Source organism: Pecten maximus, chromosome 7, assembly GCF_902652985.1.
Source record: "Pecten maximus chromosome 7, xPecMax1.1, whole genome shotgun sequence".
Classification (NCBI taxonomy): domain Eukaryota; kingdom Metazoa; phylum Mollusca; class Bivalvia; order Pectinida; family Pectinidae; genus Pecten; species Pecten maximus.
This window is the reverse complement of record NC_047021.1, coordinates 17,831,174-17,852,022: the sequence shown is the minus strand read 5'-3', so window position 1 is coordinate 17,852,022 and position 20,849 is coordinate 17,831,174. Positions and strand designations below refer to the sequence as shown.

The 20,849-nt window shown below is 34.3% G+C and overlaps 1 protein-coding gene across 1 annotated transcript; it reads right to left on the bottom strand.

The window, feature by feature from the left end:
- Nucleotides 1–7,735: 7,735 nt before the first annotated feature.
- On the bottom strand, nucleotides 7,736–20,110 carry LOC117331099 (carbohydrate sulfotransferase 11-like). Its single transcript, XM_033889693.1, has 5 exons — nucleotides 19,954–20,110; nucleotides 18,409–18,468; nucleotides 17,861–17,916; nucleotides 16,044–16,190; nucleotides 7,736–8,587 (listed from the first exon to the last, which is right to left on the bottom strand). The coding sequence occupies exons 1-5, from the start codon at nucleotides 20,108–20,110 to the stop codon at nucleotides 7,736–7,738; spliced, it is 1,272 nt and encodes a 423-aa protein (XP_033745584.1).
- Between the last annotated feature and the right edge of the window lie 739 nt (nucleotides 20,111–20,849).

Sequence of the window (20,849 nt, the reverse complement as noted above, 5' to 3'; positions counted from 1 at the left end):
TATTACTTACTTGGGTCTCTCTATTTGTCGAAAGGTAAAAATGATGTTGTGCCAATAGAATTTCAGAAAACCTGTCAAATATAAGTACTTTGAGTAAATAATATCATACCCTACACGAGCTGAATCATTGTTATTCACTAGGAAAGGAAACGTCATACCCAATATCCATGCTCCTTTTTGATAATATTAAATTTTGATATATCCCATAAGCTATTTTGATAGTATTAAAGCTGAACCTTGTATACAACAAATACCTTTGTAAATGACGGTTGTCGATCAATATCAGGCTGTACCAGCTTATGTTTTACCTCGGATCTATCATGTGATCATTGCGAGATTCCCTAATATGTACTTATAATCTTGGGGATGAAACATTAAAGCATTTCCTCGCTGTACGTCCAATTGTTAACGATTCCGGGTTAAACTCATAAACTAACTCATTAGCTATATAAATCCCGTGACCATTGAAATGATAAAACCTTATTGCACGGTTGTCATGATTATGATGAAAAAACACATTTGTATCTATTACAATGTGTATATTATCTATTACATTGTGTATATTATCTTTTACATTGTGTATATTATCTATTACATTGTGTATATTATCTATTACATTGTGTATATTATCTATTACATTGTGTATATTATCTATTACATTGTGTATATTATCTATTTCATTGTGTATATTATCTTTTACATTGTGTATATTATCTATTACATTGTGTATATTATCTTTTACATTGTGTATATTATCTATAACATTGTGTATATTATCTATTACATTGTGTATATTATCTATTACATTGTGTATATTATCCATTACATTGTGTATCAGAATACATCACTAAAACTGGCCGATTTATATAAATACTTTGAAGGGTAGGGGTACACTATCATATTTACATATCCCCCTTCTACAGCTTAGTAAACTCTGACTGCGTAAAAATTAGCGTAAATGCAGAGAAAAAAGGCTGAGCGGAGTACTACCACGCTATATAGAATATGTCTGTATAGCTTTGCGCTCATACCACCGTAAACGCAATAAAAACACCGCTCAATCCCTATATAATATTTCATGTTTTGTTAAAACAACAACCATGCCCGAATTGTTTTGGAAATGGTTCATATAAGCTTTGCTTGATGCCAAATCCATTTGCTTTTTAAGCAAGAAAATTAGTGGAAATGGAAACCTTTAAGACAGTCGATTTTTATTTGAAAGCAAAAGCTGGTCACCAGTCTAGTATTGGCAAACTATCCCGCGCTATTTTGACCAAAGAATTGGCCACGACACTACTCGGCCTGGTCCCATGACAGTATCGCCCTTTATAGTAACTTAAAAAACAATATAACAAAAATGACATGAATGACCGAGGCACTACTAAAGATCACGTAAAAATCCATCCGGCTTGACATCTGAAATGATATAACAGTAAGTATTATCATACACATGTGTACAGGTTAGCTATAAATATTGCGAGATTTCAAGAGCCAAGATCTAATTCATTGAGTGTACACATTATTCCGCCGAGTTGTGATCTTCTTAACGCTAAAATAGAGAACTGCATGAAGAAACGGAGACACATATCAGACAACATATAAGACAAAGGAATAGAGCACATAGGAAAGCAAAAACAAGTAACCAGCTATACACTGGGAGAATTATAGAAATAAAAGAAATAAAACTATAACCAAGATACTAGAAGCAAAAAAAAAACATACATTGAAAACTTACAAAAATCACTGAATGACAAAACTAGATGTTATGCCGATCGACCTCATTTCATATTATGTACATGTACAAATGTACAAGTTGACATGATATTGCCATTTATTTGTAATGGGAATAGCACCAATTAATACTGTCATATTGTGTTTACCCTGCGTGGTTATATCGTGTTTATGAAGGTTATTATAATCCAGACTGTGATGTATTATAATGATTAATCTCATGCGACAAGTCTGTAAACTTTATCATTCATTGTAACGAACACGTGTTCCAATATCGACACGATTTCGTGCCTCGTTTATCAAGGGAAAGTCACCTGTTATTGATCTCACATTGTTAAATATACCGAGATCTTCACTCTAAACATGTATTGTATCCAAATCTTAATGAATTTTGATGTTGTAACATCGCAACGTAACGATATATGTGTTTGAAATGTAAAACAGTTCTGTGTATTGAAACTGTGTACGAGCAGACGTGAGTTGCAACGATTGTTATGATATCTTATTTTTCTATAAATGCATGTTGACTCTCATATAGATTGTTCAGCGTCGGAAGATTATATCATACCTGTCATGTGTATTCCATTTAAACATACATTATGTCATTTTATAGTCCGTTAGAGGCTTTAGTTATCTCAGAAAATACGGTTCGTCTTCACCGGCAGCCATTATTGTTTATAGTTTCGGAACCTTTCTAGAGTTATTTACTTCATATTTATTCGAGTCTCTCGGGTGTTATTCATGTTAATATAGGAGCGCGGGGAATGTCTCGTGCTAGTATTCTCCAGCGTTTTCATTAGTTAAAGCTCTCTATAAGTTGAGAGCCGGGAGATACGAACGCTCAGTGTCATTCCGACCTCACTCGAGTAGCCTACCTGTAGCAGTTTTTGAGTGCAGATTCGCAGAGTTCCTGATAGACTATGGACTTTAAAGCAGAGGAGAAGGTAGGGTGCCAGCTGATAAAAGGGTACTCGAGTTAAAACAATGTAATTTAGGAACAGTAGTCCAGTCAGAAGATATCAGGAGAAACAGGAGAAATGGGTGAAATTAGGAGAAACAGGAGAAATATGAGAAATTAGGAGAAATAGGAGAAACAGGAGAAATAGGTGGAACAGGAGAACTAGGGGAAACAGGAGAAATAGGCGGAACAGGTGAAATGGGAGAAATAGGAGAAAATAGGTTAAACAGGAGAAATAGGTGAAACAGGAGAAATAGGAGAAAATAGATTAAACAGGAGAAATAGGTGAAACAGGAGAAATAGGAGAAATGGGAGAAACAGGAGAAATAGGTGAAACAGGAGAAATAGGAGAAATGGGAGAAACAGGACAGATACATATGTGAAATTATAGGAAATTATTATATTATATAAAAAATACACACGTAATTTAAGAACACCTTTAATTATTTCTATATTACTATTAATTAAAGGGAGACAACTCCCTTGTTTCAAACACAACTGTTACTGCATCATATTGTGTGACATCTCCATTTGATTGATATTGATTGCATGTATTATTAATAAATGTTCAGATTGTATCTTTATATCATTTGTTGAGTTATTTCTTGGAGTAAGCCACAAGCCAACCACCAGACGGATCTGTACAAATAAATTTATACAATCCGCCGTCAGGAAAGATGCTCGGTCGGATGACTAGACTGTTTTAAGTCGGGGGCACCTGACGGTCGGCATTGCATAGACCTCCCTATAAATGTTGGAAAATTGCACGGAATGTCCTAAATACAAATCTACCTCAATTTCCCCACTAGCACACAACCAGTCTTGCCAAACATCCATTTGACAAAGCTGAGTGTCTCAATAAATATTTTGTTTACATATCAACCACATCTCCTGATACTAAACAAGTACCTGAAGGTTTTAACAATTTCCCTCATTCCATTAACAATAACATAATAACACAACAATATGTAAAAGATCAACTATTCCTCTTGAATGGAAACAAATCTGCTGGACCTGATGATATGATCCCTAAACTAATAAAAACAACCTTCGTCCCTGTATATTCTTCCCTCTCACTCTTTTATTTAATAAAACACTTGAAACGGGTACAATTTCACTTAACTGGAAAACGGCTAATATCAATACCATGTATAAAGAAAAAGGTTTAATTAACATGATTAATGAGGTGTCATCTCGGTTACATCATGTTTTAGTAAAATGTTAGAAAAAAATCATATTCAAATACAAATGTACCTATACAATTACCTCACAACTTATAGAATTATTATTAAACACCAATCTGGATTTACATCCAAAGACTCTACTGTTAATCAGTTATTGTCTATATATCATACCATTGTTAACTACCTGGATCAAAATAAAAAAATCAGATTCATTTTCTGCGACCTAAATAAGGCTTAAAACATTTTATCAGACAGAAAGCAGAAGGTACTAACAGAAGGTTATGCTTCTTTATTTGATCTAGTTAAGGCAGGAGTTCCACAAGGTTCAGTCCTTGGACCATTAATGCTTTTAATTTATATTTATGAATTAAGCTATTTGCAGATGATACTTCTCTTTATGGAATAAGTGATTATAACCCCATTGAATTAGCTCGAAATTTATCTGACGATTTAAATAATATTAAGAATTGGGCATCTAAATGGGATATCAAATTTAATCCTGCTAAAACACTATTTGTAATTTTCTCTAGAAAAAAATGATCAAAACCATCCTATCATTAACTTTTATGATGAACCAATTACTGAAAATAAAACACATACGCATCTAGGTCTAACTCTTAATGATGATGCCAAATGGAACCAGCATATATCTAATGTATAAGATAAAGCAATTAAAAGGATAATATATTAAGGCTATTGAAAAATAAAATTGATAGAAAATCTTTGACTACTATTTATACTGCCTATATAAGACCAATCATTGAGTATGCAGATGTTGTTTGGGATAATTGTTCAAAAGCCCAAAACACTTTATTAGGACCAATTCAACTGGAGGTAGCTCGACTAATTACAGGTTTACATAAAGCTATATCCCATGATAGACTTTATGAAGAATTAGGATGGGAAACATTGAGTAATAGAAGATATTTTAAACTTACTCTTATGTACAAGATAGTGAATAATGATTCCCCAGATTACCTAAGAGAATTTATTGAATCATATATTCATGATAAAACTCTTGATCGTACAGATTATGTGGTTATCCAGAATAAAGATATCCTTACACATTTCATTTCATATTACAATCAAAAAGACTTTAATTTCTGAATAAGCAATATTTAGATATACATTGAACCTTAAATACTTCATTATGCAAAACCTAATACCCCCGAGATGACCACAATGATACAGCAGGCTATGGGCATCTGTAACTATTCAAACTTATTTGCACCAGATCAAATATATTTTTTCATTTGTTTTGTATTGTTCTGTCTCCTTCTTTAATAATTAAGTTGTTTTTGTATGGAGTATATTGATAGGGAGTAACTCCTATTACACAAAATTGAGTAAACATTAAATTATAAAAGCTGAGGTAACCCCACTCACAAAACATATGTACCTATCTGGTGGAATTGGGTTTTGATCCCGAACAGTGAATGGCTAATGTGTTATACATACGGACTTTAAGGCCTGTATCTGTTGGGGGAATACACTCAATTGACCAAATAGATACACTTATCAATTAAAAAAAAAGCAAAATCAATTTTAAGAGAGTTACTTCATTTTTGTATATATGTTCATGTTTATTTACCACCTGTTATATAAGGAGAGGACTAATATAGGCAATGCTTGCTGTCCAATCCTATTTAAACATTTCATCTGTGTCAATAAAATATGTTGAAATTGTAATTGAAATGGAGATACCCTCTGTTCCCCTTAATAATTGTCTAAGGAAAATCAATGGAGGCAAGCGATCTAGAAAGAAGTAGTATTCAAACAAGCTGAAATGCTCAAGAAGGATACAACAGTAAGAAGCTGTTCGAGTTCAGACCCAGCAGGCTTTCAACCAGTACACCTGATGAAAGATGTATTGGATTTATCATTGAAGTTAATGTCTTTGAATAAATAAAATATCTGGAATGAATCTCATCAAGTTTGGTTGTGCATTGGTCAAATTGCTAAGTCTGAGACGAACCTTCTAAAAACGTTTCGTGCTCCTGTCACTGGTTGAGGACAATCATGCAATGTCTCAAAACATGTACACGAAAAGAATGCGTGACGGGATTCTTAGTAAAGAGGACCTGAATGGTTTCCGTATTTCAGAATGCTTATTCATGTACTTAGCCTAAAATGAAATAGCCTATAGATAAACCCAAATACAACGGAACGAGCGTGTACAGTTTTCAAAGTGGTTAATGACATATGTATATTATAAAACATATAAAGATATGTATTTCAGAACCAAAACACCTTGATTACACTCACTTTCTGTACTCCGTATAATGGAAGTATACTACAATTCTAACTCACCAAATATATGTATGCATTGAGATCCACGTGTCTAGCACGTACTGGTATGAATACATTACATCCCCGAGGCTAAGACTTTGATGTTATCAGCCATACACGTAAGACACGGGGGCTTCTTTTGATGTCTTTACCAGGTACAGAAAATGAGTATCACGATATATCACATGTATGTCTCGCTAATGGCGTTCACAAATATATTTTTATTGAAATAGTAAGTAGTACCACACTTCAGAGGTGCCGCGGGGGCGAGTGGTTAAGGTGTCTCGACACTTTATCACTAGCCCTCCACCTCTGGGTTGCGAGTTGCGAGTCAGGTACTGACCGTAGGCCGGTGGTTTTTCTCTGGGTACTCCGGCTTTCCTTCACCTCCAAAACCTGGCACGTCCTTAAATGACCCTGGCTGTTAGTAGGACGTTAAACAAAATAAAACCAAACCAAACTAAAACCAAACCACACTTCAGTAAAATGTATCATTATGTCATATATCAGTTGATTATTTACTCGTGAAGTGGCCTTCAAAGGTTAGCCAATCAAAACGCAACGAACCACGTGATGTAAAAAAATGATCCCGGTCAAAGGTCACCACGCAAACCAATCAAAATGCATCAAGAGTTTATTCCACCTGTGGTATAAACCGAATGTTATTTAAGAGATGTAATGAATATTCCATGCTTTGGGAGTTGAAAAACATCCAACTATTGTGGAAAATATATTGTTATACTTTCATGAGTTGATCTAATTGGCTCATTTATAATAACTATTACTATTACAATACATTTATATGATTATAAGTGATATCTTCAAGCGTTCTTTTAGAAATTTTGTTATACTTCCCCACTATATCATTATAATGTTGATAATATAATGAGATGATTAGTATTGTTGATTATATATGATATTGTTACTATAATGAGGATTAGTATTGTTGGCTAGGTATGATATTGATACTATAATGAGATAATTAGTATTGTTGGCTAGGTATGATATTGATACTATAATGAGATAATTAGTATTGTTGACTAGGTACGATATTGATACTATAATGAGGATTAGTATTGTTGACCAGGTATGATATTGATACTATAATGAGATAATTAGTAGTGTTGGCTAGGTATGATATTGATACTATAATGAGATAATTAGTATTGTTTGTTATGCATTATGTTGATGGGACGAGTATTGTTACTTTTATATCCAAGTACTCTTTATCATTTTCCTACTTTCCTCCGACAATTCCAATAGCAATGTCCCGAGGATACCTTTACACAATGATGCTTACATTTTGTAAAATCAGCAGATAATGACTAAGGGATTAGTCAGACAGTGTTTCCGGATACCAGGGTCAAAGTGCAGTGATAAAACATCCAGAATGGTCAGTGGCTCTCTCGATTCTTCATTCACGAAAAAAATGTAAATGACGTCACTATTGCCGTACCGCATTCTTCCTATCTTCTCACAGTAACATATACAGCTTTTCAATGGCTGCATTCTACGAAATAATCATATATGTAATAATTTAATATTAAATGAACAAATATTCCTTACAGCCAGTTTAAGTGTTTGGAATAACTTTAAAGTTATCTGATAACGAATACCCAAATAATTCAAAATCAGCCTCATAGTTATTATATAATTTTGCGATATATTCACCTGGAATCTGTGAATAAAACGTCTCAAATGTTTTCAATGTTTCTAGAGTACTATATTTTTCCGACCTTTTAGGAAATCTTATTTCAGGGGGTGCTCCAATGTCCCTTAAAATAAAATCAGCATCTCTACTTATGGTCTCGTATTTTCCAATAAAGTCATACTGAACATGGCACGGATGGCAGATAGCCGTGTACGTTTTCCAGTGATCGTCGAAATACTTTGTTTCTTCGTCCGTAAGGAACTGCACAAATTCGAGAAACGTAACGTCATCTCCTTTTTTGAGTGATTCTAGAGTTGCATTTTTCCTAAACCTTTTTATAATTTCTTGACCTACTTCTCGGAATTCACTAAATCCGTTACCTACAAACTTATTTCTGTAAGCTGAAAGAAGCCTTTCAAACGGATTTCTTACAACAACGTATTTCTTATATTTCTCAAGAATAAATTTTCGTTCTCTCAAAGAATATCCACTTAAAAAATTCATTTTGGAATGATACTTTTTGTGAACATTTCCAAAATCCAACACACTGGCGTTGACTTTTCCCGTTAGTGTTATGAAAATAGTTTTCCATTGTGAACAGGCAATTTTAGGAATATAGCAAAATACCAGTTTGTATTTTTCGTCAACAATAAAATTTTGTAGGTGGCCAAGTTTCGTTTCATCCCCAAAATGATGATGTTTACATTCCCGGTGAAGATGTTGAACTCTTTCCATGTTATCAATTTCTGCTGTTGGAATTCCTTCTTTTCCTTCCTGAAATAAACATATACAGGGGATTTAATTAATTATACTGTTCACTAATGGATTTGATTACAATTGATATTAACAATAAATGTTACATCTGAAAATACTTCATTTGGTTTGTGTTCCATAATAACATACATTGTTACCTGATATTCTTCGTTTTTGTCGTTAGGGAAGTCAGTGTACGAACTGATTAGTGCGAGTGCTGCTAGAGAAATAAGTTTACTGAACTTACATAAAAAGATGCTTGTCAAACACTTCACTAGAGCGTATTAAGTATCCATAGCTAATGTATAGAACCCTGTAACTTGATGTCTCGTTGAGCCCACTCTAACTACAACAACTGCACGCATGTATCAACATTAGAAAATCCAAATGAAATAGCGATTAAGCTGTTATGTTTATTAATAATATTTTAATGTATCATGTTAACATTAGATGTTCAGTAAATAATGTTCCCGGTATAGTGTCAACATGATGTGTTCAGGTAATAATGTACCAGGTATAATATTAACATTAGGTGTTCAGTAAATAATGTTCCAGGTATAGTGTCAACATGATGTGTTCAGGTAATAATGCACCAGGTATAATGTTAACATTAGGTGTTCAGTAAATAATGTTCCCGGTATAGTGTCAACATGATGTGTTCAGGTGATAATGTACCAGGTATAATGTTAACATTAGGTGTTCAGTAAATAATGTTCCCGGTATAGTGTCAACATGATGTGTTCAGGTGATAATGTACCAGGTATAATGTTAACATTAGGTGTTCAGTAAATAATGTTCCAGGTATAGTGTCAACATGATGTGTTCAGGTAATAATGCACCAGGTATAATGTTAACATTAGGTGTTCAGTAAATAATGTTCCCGGTATAGTGTCAACATGATGTGTTCAGGTAATAATGCACCAGGTATAATGTTAACATTAGGTGTTCAGTAAATAATGTTCCCGGTATAGTGTCAACATGATGTGTTCAGGTGATAATGTACCAGGTATAATGTTAACATTAGGTGTTCAGTAAATAATGTTCCAGGTATAGTGTCAACATGATGTGTTCAGGTAATAATGCACCAGGTATAATGTTAACATTAGGTGTTCAGTAAATAATGTTCCCGGTATAGTGTCAACATGATGTGTTCAGGTGATAATGTACCAGGTATAATGTTAACATTAGGTGTTCAGTAAATAATGTTCCCGGTATAGTGTCAACATGATGTGTTCAGGTAACAATGTACCAGGTATAATGTTAACATTAGATGTTCAGTAAATAATGTTCCCGGTATAGTGTCAACATGATGTGTTCAGGTAACAATGTACCAGGTATAATGTTAACATTAGGTGTTCAGTAAATAATGTTCCCGGTATAGTGTCAACATGATGTGTTCAGGTAACAATGTACCAGGTATAATGTTAACATTAGGTGTTCAGTAAATAATGTTCCCGGTATAGTGTCAACATGATGTGTTCAGGTGATAATGTACCAGGTATAATATAAACCTGAAGTGTTTCGGGAATAATGTACTGGGTATGATGTCAACCTGATATGTTTTGGGAATAATGTACCGAGTATAATACAAACCTGAAGTGTTTCGGCAATAATGTACTGGGTATGATGTCAACCTGATATGTTTTGGGAATAATGTACCGAGTATAATACAAACCTGAGGTGTTTCGGGAATAATGTACTGGGTATGATGTCAACCTGATATGTTTTGGGAATAATGTACCGAGTATAATACAAACCTGATATGTTTAGGAAGTAATGTATTGAGTATAATGTAAACCTGATATGTTTAGGAAGTAATGTATTGAGTATAATGTAAACCTGATATGTTTAGGAAGTAATGTATTGAGTATAATGTAAACCTGATATGTTTAGGAAGTAATGTATTGAGTATAATACAAACCTGATATGTTTAGGAAGTAATGTATTGAGTATAATGTAAACCTGATATGTTTAGGAAGTAATGTATTGAGTATAATGTAAACCTGATATGTTTAGGAAGTAATGTATTGAGTATAATGTAAACCTGATGTGTTTCGGGAATAATGTAACAGGTACAGTTTTAAGTTGAGGTATTCCGGTATGACCATTTCTGTGGGGTGTCATTGACAAGCTCCACTAGACTCTACATATTACCTTTATGTTGTAAAAACGCAAAATACTTACCTCACTTCCACTGTCACCAGAACGTTCCCTATTAGACAAACTTGCTCCATGCCATCCTAAATAAAACAGAATATGTCAACATTGTCCCTGAGTAAAGGTGACTGTACGGCACAAATAGCATCTGTTAAATGTTAAATTCGGGGCACGTGTCACTTAAGAAAATTTGTTTAAAACTGATTTAATTCCATCGATATTAAAAAAAGATTAAATACCTTAGTAATCATGAAAAGAAAAAATGATGTAAAGTATAATCATGGGCGAAAAGGTAACATGCAGTATTGAAGATTTTTTTTATCTAATTAGCATAAATATTGGAAAGGATTGTACAAACGCACTCAAGATAGTATCACCCTTCAATACGAATTGCGGATATCTTAAACAACAGTACATCGGTCATACTGTCGGATAAACGTAGTTTGTTTAAAAGAGGAAATTGCCAGTTAATAGTTCAAACTGACAGTGACTCAGTTGAAATACACGAATCTGCTATTATGATAAAAAAAAACTTTGTTTCGGCTTATTAGAAATGTTTTGCATTACAATATGTAATACTTGATACGAAGATGAAATCAGTTATGTTGACTACGTACCTGGTTATTTAGGTTGATCTCCAGGAATACACAGTTATTTTCACTAACTATACGTACTTGGTCATTTAGGTTGATTTCCTGTTATAAACAGATATGTTGACTATACGTACCTTGTGGTTTCGGTTGATTTCCTGGTATAAACCGTTATGTTGACTAAACGTACCTTGTGGTTTCGGTTGATTTCCTGGTATAAATAGTTATGTTGACTATACGTACCATGTGGTTTCGGTTGATTTCCTGGTATAAACCGTTATGTTGACTATACGTACCTTGTGGTTTCGGTTGATTTCCTGGTATAAACCGTTATGTTGACTATACGTACCTTGTGGTTTCGGTTGATTCACTGTCCTCGTGAGCAGTTTGATGATAAATATCACGGACACTGTAAGTGCAATCATTTTACCTCTTCTGCTTCTACATAGTTTGACCATGTTGATTGTTGTGTATATACATTGTATATACAGGAAGGGACGTCAACATTCATCGTTGAACATTGTTATCTAAAACATGTACCCTATTGACGAGATCATGAATATTAATCACATGGCTTTTAGTTCACTTTAACGAATCATCATATAAACCTCAAGGCATATCGATAACTTTTTAAGAGCTCTTTAGTATGTTCTTAATGTACAAGTTAATGGTTGTTTATCATGTCGGAGCCTCGATTGGTGGCCAGCTATCACAAGGAGGTCCCGATTCAAAATGAAAACCTGGCTATACAGGGAGCGATAAACCCAGCACAGAAACCTCGATTAAAGCTATTACGACTTTACAACAATACGTAGCTGAAAAATTAAAAACATTGTACAAAAGACGCAATACATGTAGTACCTTTAAACACAAATTGATTGTAAGATACAGAAGAGCAAAAGACGAATTAAACTGCGTCCTCAAGTTGTTTCGTCCTTCTTTCTAAGGACCTACGGTGTTGGTACAACTCCTCAGTAATGCTACGGACCTATGGTGTTGGTACAACTCCTCAGTGATTTCTTCTTTACAACTCCTCAGTGATGCTAAGTACCTACGGTGTTTGTACATATCCTCAGTGATGCTAAGGACCTACGGTGTTGGTACAACTCCTCAGTGATGCTTTGGGATTACGACATTGGTATAAATCCTTCTCACTGATGCTAAGCGTATAGGATGTTGGTTCATCTCCTCAGTGATCCTAAAGGCATATATGTTATTACAACTTCTCCTCAATGATTCTAAGGACAATTGCCCCATAATTCAATTGATTTTCGATATTGGATCGCAACATAACCTCATTTAATTACGTTTGCTGACAATGTATTATTTTACTGACAATAGGTACAATAGCTGAAGAATTGTTCGTTCTCTGTTTATAGGTTTGCATTGATTTACTTTTGAATACCAAGATACCGGGACGTTTAACAAACACTGTTCACACATTATAAGTATACATGACAATTGGCTTTTACCATAACTACAGGAGATATTTGTATATATGTATAATATTGGAATTTGAAATGTATTACTTAATTTCTGCCTTCATTCTCAACCCAGAAAGACTTTATTTGGCTTAAGTATTTTAAGGTAGATATAATGTGGTATGTTCCCGTCTTTCTAAGAATAATATTTAAAATTGTATTGATACTGAAGATTTATGTACTGCTCAAGACGTATGTTTAAACTATAGAAAACAATAGTGATACAGATTAAACTGCAGAGAAAGATCATGTCTGTTTAAAACTTTTATCCAGATAGTGTTTTGTAACTGTGAAAATATCAATAGCCATTTGGATATATTTGTTTTGTGTCAGTGCTATTCTAGATGCAGCATAGACTGGTTTCCAAAAAAACACTGCTTCCGTTTTAAATCAATAATAACAAAATTTGTTATATACATAGATTTATTTATGACTGATGGATCCATATGGCGTATGATTCTGTTATCGTTGATGAGATCTGGCTGTGAGAAAATAGTGAAGACAAACGCATATTTTCCTCTATCAGGGTGTATGATGAAGAGACGATACTGTAGGTGGTTGTTAAGGATGTCCGCCATTTTGAATACGTTACGCAACATCTAAACCAACGACCCCTCCTGAATTGTAGCTTCACGTTTTATTGTGTGTGTGAGGTGTGTGTGTGTGTGTGTGTGCGTGTGTGTGTGTGTGCGTGTGTGTGTGTGTGTGTGACGTCATCGATTTAGAGATACTTTATTATTATGAATTTTATGCATAATTTACGGATGCAGGGTTAGTTTTCACGAAGTTATTGACTTTGTCATGCTGGTAGAGCAGCATATGGCTTGTTGGGTTGGTATTGACTTTTGTCATGCTGGTAGAGCAGCATATGGCTTGTTGGGTTGGTTTTCATGATCCTATTGACTTTTGTCATACTGGTAGATTAGGCATATGTTTTGCAGTGTTGGTTTCCACGACGTTATCGAGTTTTGGCATGCTAGTTTGTTTGCGTAATCATCGAATTATACGAAAAAATTAGTAGGGATTTCTCTACATCGTTTACTGTCCTGCTGACATGCTTATGTATTTTGCTTGACATGCTAGTATGCTGATATGTATTTTGCTTGACATGCTAGTATGCTAATAGTTTAGCTTAATATGCTATTCTTGACATGCTAGCATGCTAATCTTAAAATGCTAACATGCTGGTATTTAGGTTGATGTGCTAATTGTGGCATGCTAACATGCTAATATTTAGATTGACATGTAGGTTTTCACATGCAATCATGCTACTATTTAACTTGACATGTTAGATTTCACATGCCAACTTGCTAGTTTTGGAATGTAGCATACTAATATTTAACTTGACATGTTAGTTTTTTCATGCTAAAATGCTATTTTTTACATGCTAACATGCTAATTTGACATGCTAGTTTCCATATGCTAACATTCAATTTCGCTTGATATGGGTAAAACAATGTGAACGAATCTGTTAAAAACTGTGTAAAGAAACAAAGAAAATGGATGAAAAATAATATGGAGAGAAAAGTGTGCAAAATGTGTTTAATAAAGATACCGTTGAAGCTTTCCGTTGTAAAAAATTATTTTGCTGCTTAAACCCAATAGGTCGAAATATGATAGGTGTGTATTCCGTTGCTGAAATATGATGTCAAACACCAAAAAATAGTAGTTATTTAACAGGAAAATAAAACTGAAACAATAGAATGTCCGTATCAGAATATGATGACATTCTTATCAACATGTCCTCTAATAGCGTGATGCTGATGTGTTAATCCTTTTCTTAAAATTTCATTGGACTTTCGAATTTTAAAGGGTCATACTATCGGACAGGGAACAGGGAGCACAAACCGTCCCGTCGGCATTAAACAAATTATACAATATAAATGAATGAAAACAGAATAGAACAACAATGTAAGGCTATAAAATATAGATATTTTTTTTACAATACATACGAATCCGTTATAGAATACAACTGTGATAATATAATACAAATAGAAAGTTTAGATGTAAAATATTGACCACAAATGATTTTCATTACAATACAAATGGAAATGTAGAGTAAACACATTGAAATATGGAATATTAATAGAATCTTTTGCAACATAAATTATGCAAACAGAACAAAAGTATTGAAATATAAGATACAAATGATATACGATACCAAATTGAACCTACTGAATATAAATGGAAAATATACAATATAAATGAAAACACATTGAATATAAGCATGAAATTATGGAATAACGCTATGTTTCACATACCGTCATTGATAATTCTTCTCTCTTTTAGAAAATTTGCTTCGATATTTTCATAACTGATTTAAGATAATCGGAAATTCAGAGTTTAAGGTAATCGGAAATTCAGAGAATCTGTCATCTTTTAAAAGAGAAGATGGAAAGAAGGTTGCATGGTTTTGGAATCGTTATTGTCAGAATTAGAAGAATAATAAAATACTTTGATATCGCAGGAATATAGGCAATTATTTAGTTATTCTAAATGGTATGTTTCAAGAATGTATCGAATTTGTGGATATTGAAATTATTTGAGGGATATAGTATTATTTTGTAAATTAAGTGATTTTGGGTAACCAAACAAGTCATAATCTGACTGGTAAATATTCATTAACTTTCTTATATATTCAGTTGGAATCTGTGAATAAAACTTCTCAAATGTTTTGACCGTCGCTACTGTTTTGTATGTTTCAGACCTTTGCGGAAACCGGATATTAGGGGGAACTCCAATCTCTTTTAAGATGAAGTCAGCATCTCTGTTGATAGTTTCGTATTTCCCGACAAAGTCGTACTTAATAACACAGGGAAGACAAAGCGACGTGTACCGTCGCCAGTGGCTGTTGTAATACTCAGGTTTTTCGTCGATGAGAAATTTCACAAATTCTAAAAAGTTGACAACATATTCACCTTCGGAGTTTGGAGAAGTATTAGCCCTATACCGTTTCACAATGATTTTTCTAATATTTCCAAATTGGTAATGGGTTCCTGTAGGTACTAATTTATTTCTGTATGCTGACAGAATTCTCTCTAATGGATTTCTAACAACAATGTATTTTTTATATTTCTCAAGAATGATTTTTCGTTTTCCCAAAGAATATCCACTTAGAAATTTCAATTTTGAGCGATACTTTTTATGCACATTTCCCAAATTCAACAAACTGGTGTTGACTTTTCCTGTCAGTGTTATGAACATCATTTGCCATTGTGAACAGGCAATTTTAGGAATGTAGCAAAATACCATTTTGTATTTTTCGTCAACAATCAAATATCGTAGGTGGTCCAGTTTAGTTCCATCCGAAAAATTATTATTTTGACATTCCCGACGGAGATGTCGTACTCTTTCTACGTTGTCAGTCGCTGCAGTTGAAATGCTTTCTTTTCCTTCCTGAAACAAATATATAAACGAAATTTAATCAATATGATTCTGTTTAAAATAAAAATGTTCTCGACAGACACTAACTAACGATTGATTTGCTTACAATTGATATCACATTAAACGTTTTAACATCAATACCAACTAAAATGTTGTGTTTCGTAGCATCCTACATCAATGCCGTATTGTAATTGTTATATTCTTAGTTGCTATCATTAGGGAAGACATCGTAGGAACTATCTAGGCGGATAAGGTGGAAAGGACAAATATGACACTTCCTGCTAGACAATGAAGTTATTACGTGCTCCGTACTGATAAGATACAAAATGAGTTGCTCGTACCTGAAAGACTCTACACTACAACAAAATAAGTATATATATGTGATATAAAATCGCCAGTTTTATTATAGAACTACGAATTAACTGAAATTCCGAACTTTTAATCCATGCCCCATTTTGTTAACCAAAAGACGGTGTTACAATGTTTCCATTACGTGTAGTGTATCGCATACACACTTCTTATTTAGGTGACATTTCCAATTCTTTGGGGACAATTGTTCAAGGAAACAAACGTTAAAAAGTTACAAACTCCAGTTTCATCATGCGGAGCGTTGTTATCTCCACTGGGTTTCCGTACATCCAAACTACAGTGTCGATTTGTCGGTCCCGACTACACCAGTGTCATCACCACCATAGCAGCTAATAATGACGTATTATATCATGTATGACGTTTCTGTAATCCGCTGTACACGTACTAATACAGGGATGGATAAAGCACTGGTAGAGTGTCTAAATGAAGTGTTCATGTAATAAATTTCCGGTTAAATCGTCAAGTTGAAGTTTTCGGGTAATAAGATACCGGGTTAGTTGTCAAGTTGAGCTGTTCCGGGAATAAAGTATCGGGTAGTTTGTCAAGTTGAAGTGTTCTGGGAATAAAGTAGCGGGAAGTGTGTCAAGTTGAGGTGTTCGGGTAATAAAATACCGGGTTAAGTGTCAAGTTGAGGTGTTCCGGGTATAATGTACCGGGTAGTGTGTTAAGCTAAGATGTTCCGAGGTTAAAATACCGGGTTAAGTGTCAAGTTCAGATGCTCCGGGAATAAAGTACCGGGTAGTGTGTTAAGTTGAGGTGTTCCGGAATAAAGTACCGGGAAATCTGTCAAAACGAGATGTTCCGGGAATAAAGTACCGGGAAATCTGTCAAAACGAGATGTTCCGGGAATAAAGTACCGGGAAATGTGTCAAAATGAGATGTTCCGGGAATAAAGTATGGGAAATGTGTCAAAACGAGGTGTTCTGGGAGTAAAGTATCAGGAAATATGTCAAAACGAGATGTTCCGGGAATAAAGTACCGGGAAATGTGTTAAAACGAGGTGTTCCGGGAATAAAGTATCAGGAAATATGTCAAAACGAGATGTTCCGGGAATAAAGTACCGGGAAATGTGTTAAAACGAGGTGTTCCGGGAATAAAGTACCGGGAAATGTGACAAAAAGAGGTGTTCCGGGAATAGTGTATCCTGTAAAGTATCAGGTTGAGGTGTAACGGGAATAGTGTACCCTGTAAAGTATCAGATTGGGATGTTATTGTATGACCATTTCAGTGGGATGGTACTTTACAGGTGTCATTGACAAGCTCCACTGTATTCTACATATTACCTTTAGGTTGTGAGAACGCAAAATACTTACCTCACTTCCACTGTCACCGGAACGTTCCCTATTAGACGAACTTGCTCCATGCCATCCTAAATAAAAACAGAATATGTCAACATTGTCCCTGAGTAAAGGTGACTTTACTTTACAAATATATGTTTTTGGTTAATGTTTCTTTTAAGATGTTGTATTGGAGGCACATGTCACATAAGAAAGTTTAAAACTGATTTCATTTCATCGAAATGAAGAAAAAAACGATAAAAAATGCATAGTATACCCACAGGTGAAGACATAAAATGATATATTGAAGATTTTTATCAAATGAGCATAATTTTTGGAAAAGATTGTGAAAACCCGCACTCAAGATATTATCACCCTTCAATACAAATTGAAAATTATACAAATGTAAACAGGACTATACATACCTTGTGGTTTCGGTCGATATCCTGTTATAAACCGTTATGTTGACTATACGTACCTTGTGGTTTCGGTTGATTTCCTGGTATAAACCGTTATGTTGACTAAACGTACCTTGTGGTTTCGGTTGATTTCCTGGTATAAACCGTTATGTTGACTATACGTACCTTGTGGTTTCGCTTGATTCACTGTCCTCGTGAGCAGTTTGATGATACATATCAAGGACACTGTAAGTACAATTATTTTACCTCTTCTGCTTCTACATAGTTTGACCATGTTGATTGTTGTGTATATATATACAGGAAAGGACGTCAACATTCATCGTTGAACATTGTTATCTAAAACATGTACCCTATTGACGAGATCATGAATATTAATCACATGGCTTTTAGTTCACTTTAACGAATCATCATATAAACCTCAAGGCATATCGATAACTTTTTAAGAGCTCTTTAGTATGTTCTTAATGTACAAGTTAATGGTTGTTTATCATGTCGGAGCCTCGATTGGTGGCCAGCTATCACAAGGAGGTCCCGATTCAAAATGAAAACCTGGCTATACAGGGAGCGATAAACCCAGCACAGAAACCTCGATTAAAGCTATTACGACTTTACAACAATACGTAGCTGAAAAATTAAAAATATTGTACAAAAGACGCAATACATGTAGTACCTTTAAACACAAATTGATTGTAAGATACAGAAGAGCAAAAGACGAATTAAACTGCGTCCTCAAGTTGTTTCGTCCTTCTTTCTAAGGACCTACGGTGTTGGTACAACTCCTCAGTAATGCTACGGACCTATGGTGTTGGTACAACTCCTCAGTGATTTCTTCTTTACAACTCCTCAGTGATGCTAAGTACCTACGGTGTTTGTACATATCCTCAGTGATGCTAAGGACCTACGGTGTTGGTACAACTCCTCAGTGATGCTTTGGGATTACGACATTGGTATAAATCCTTCTCACTGATGCTAAGCGTATAGGATGTTGGTTCATCTCCTCAGTGATCCTAAAGGCATATATGTTATTACAACTTCTCCTCAATGATTCTAAGGACAATTGCCCCATAATTCAATTGATTTTCGATATTGGATCGCAACAGAACCTCATTTAATTACGTTTGCTGACAATGTATTATTTTACTGACAATAGGTACAATAGCTGAAGAATTGTTCGTTCTCTGTTTATAGGTTTGCATTGATTTACTTTTGAATACCAAGATACCGGGACGTTTAACAAACACTGTTCACACATTATAAGTATACATGACAATTGGCTTTTATCATAACTACAGGAGATATTTGTATATATGTATAATATGGGAATTTGAAATGTATTACTTAATTTCTGCCTTCATTCTCAACCCAGAAAGACTTTATTTGGCTTAAGTATTTTAAGGTAGATATAATGTGGTATGTTCCCGTCTTTCTAAGAATAATATTTAAAATTGTATTGATACTGAAGATTTATGTACTGCTCAAGACGTATGTTTAAACTATAGAAAACAATAGTGATACGGATTAAACTGCAGAGAAAGATCATGTCTGTTTAAAACTTTTATCCAGATAGTGTTTTGTAACTGTGAAAATATCAATAGGCATTTGGATATATTTGTTTTGTGTCAGTGCTATTCTAGATGCAGCATAGACTGGTTTCCAAAAAACACTGCTTCCGTTTTAAATCAATAATAACAAAATTTGTTATATACATACATTTATTTATGACTGATGGATCCATATGGCGTATGATTCTGTTATCGTTGATGAGATCTGGCTGTGAGAAAATAGTGAATACAAACGCATATTTTCCTCTATCAGGGTGTATGATGAAGAGACGATACTGTAGGTGGTTGCTAAGGATGTCCGCCATTTTGAATCCGTTACGCAACATCTAAACCAACGACCCCTCCTGAATTGTAGCTTCACGTTTTATTGTGTGTGTGTGTGTGTGTGTGTGTGTGTGTGTGTGTGTGTGTGTGTGACGTCATCGATTTAGAGATACTTTATTATTATGAATTTTATGCATAATTTACGGATGCAGGGTTAGTTTTCACGAAGTTATTGACTTTTGTCATGCTGGTAGAGCAGCATATGGCTTGTTGGGTTGGTTTTCATGATCTTATTGACTTTTGTCATACTGGTAGATTAGGCATATGTTTTGCAGTGTTGGTTTCCACGACGTTATCGAGTTTTGGCATGCTAGTTTGTTTGCGTAATTATCGAATTATAAGAAAAAAATTAGTAGGGATTTCTCTACATCTTTTACTGTCGTGCTGACATGCTTATCTTGATATGCTAATAGTTCTCTTGACATGCTAGTATGCTAATATGTATTTTGCTTGACATGCTAGTATGCTAATATGTATTTTGCTTGACATGCTAGTATGCTAATATGTATTTTGCTTGACATGCTAGTATGCTAATATTTGACATGCTAGTATGCTGATATGTATTTTGCTTGACATGCTAGTATGCTAATAGTTTAGCTTGATATGCTATTCTTGACATGCTAGCATGCTAATCTTAAAATGCTAACATGCTGGTATTTAGGTTGATGTGCTAATTGTGGCATGCTAACATGCTAATATTTAGAGTGACATGTAAGTTTT

What these genes read in the sequence shown, in the direction of transcription:
- LOC117331099 (XM_033889693.1), bottom strand. Translation starts at nt 20,110, where the DNA reads ATGGCGGACATCCTTAGCAACCACCTACAGTATCGTCTCTTCATCATA. An exon ending in GAATCAAGCGAAACCACAAG is followed by an intron (nt 17,917 to 18,408) that starts GTACGTATAGTC and finishes GTTTTTATTTAG; the next exon opens with GATGGCATGGAGCAAGTTCG. An exon ending in TTGACGAAAAATACAAAATG is followed by an intron (nt 8,588 to 16,043) that starts GTATTTTGCTAC and finishes TGTTTATTTCAG; the next exon opens with GAAGGAAAAGAAGGAATTCC.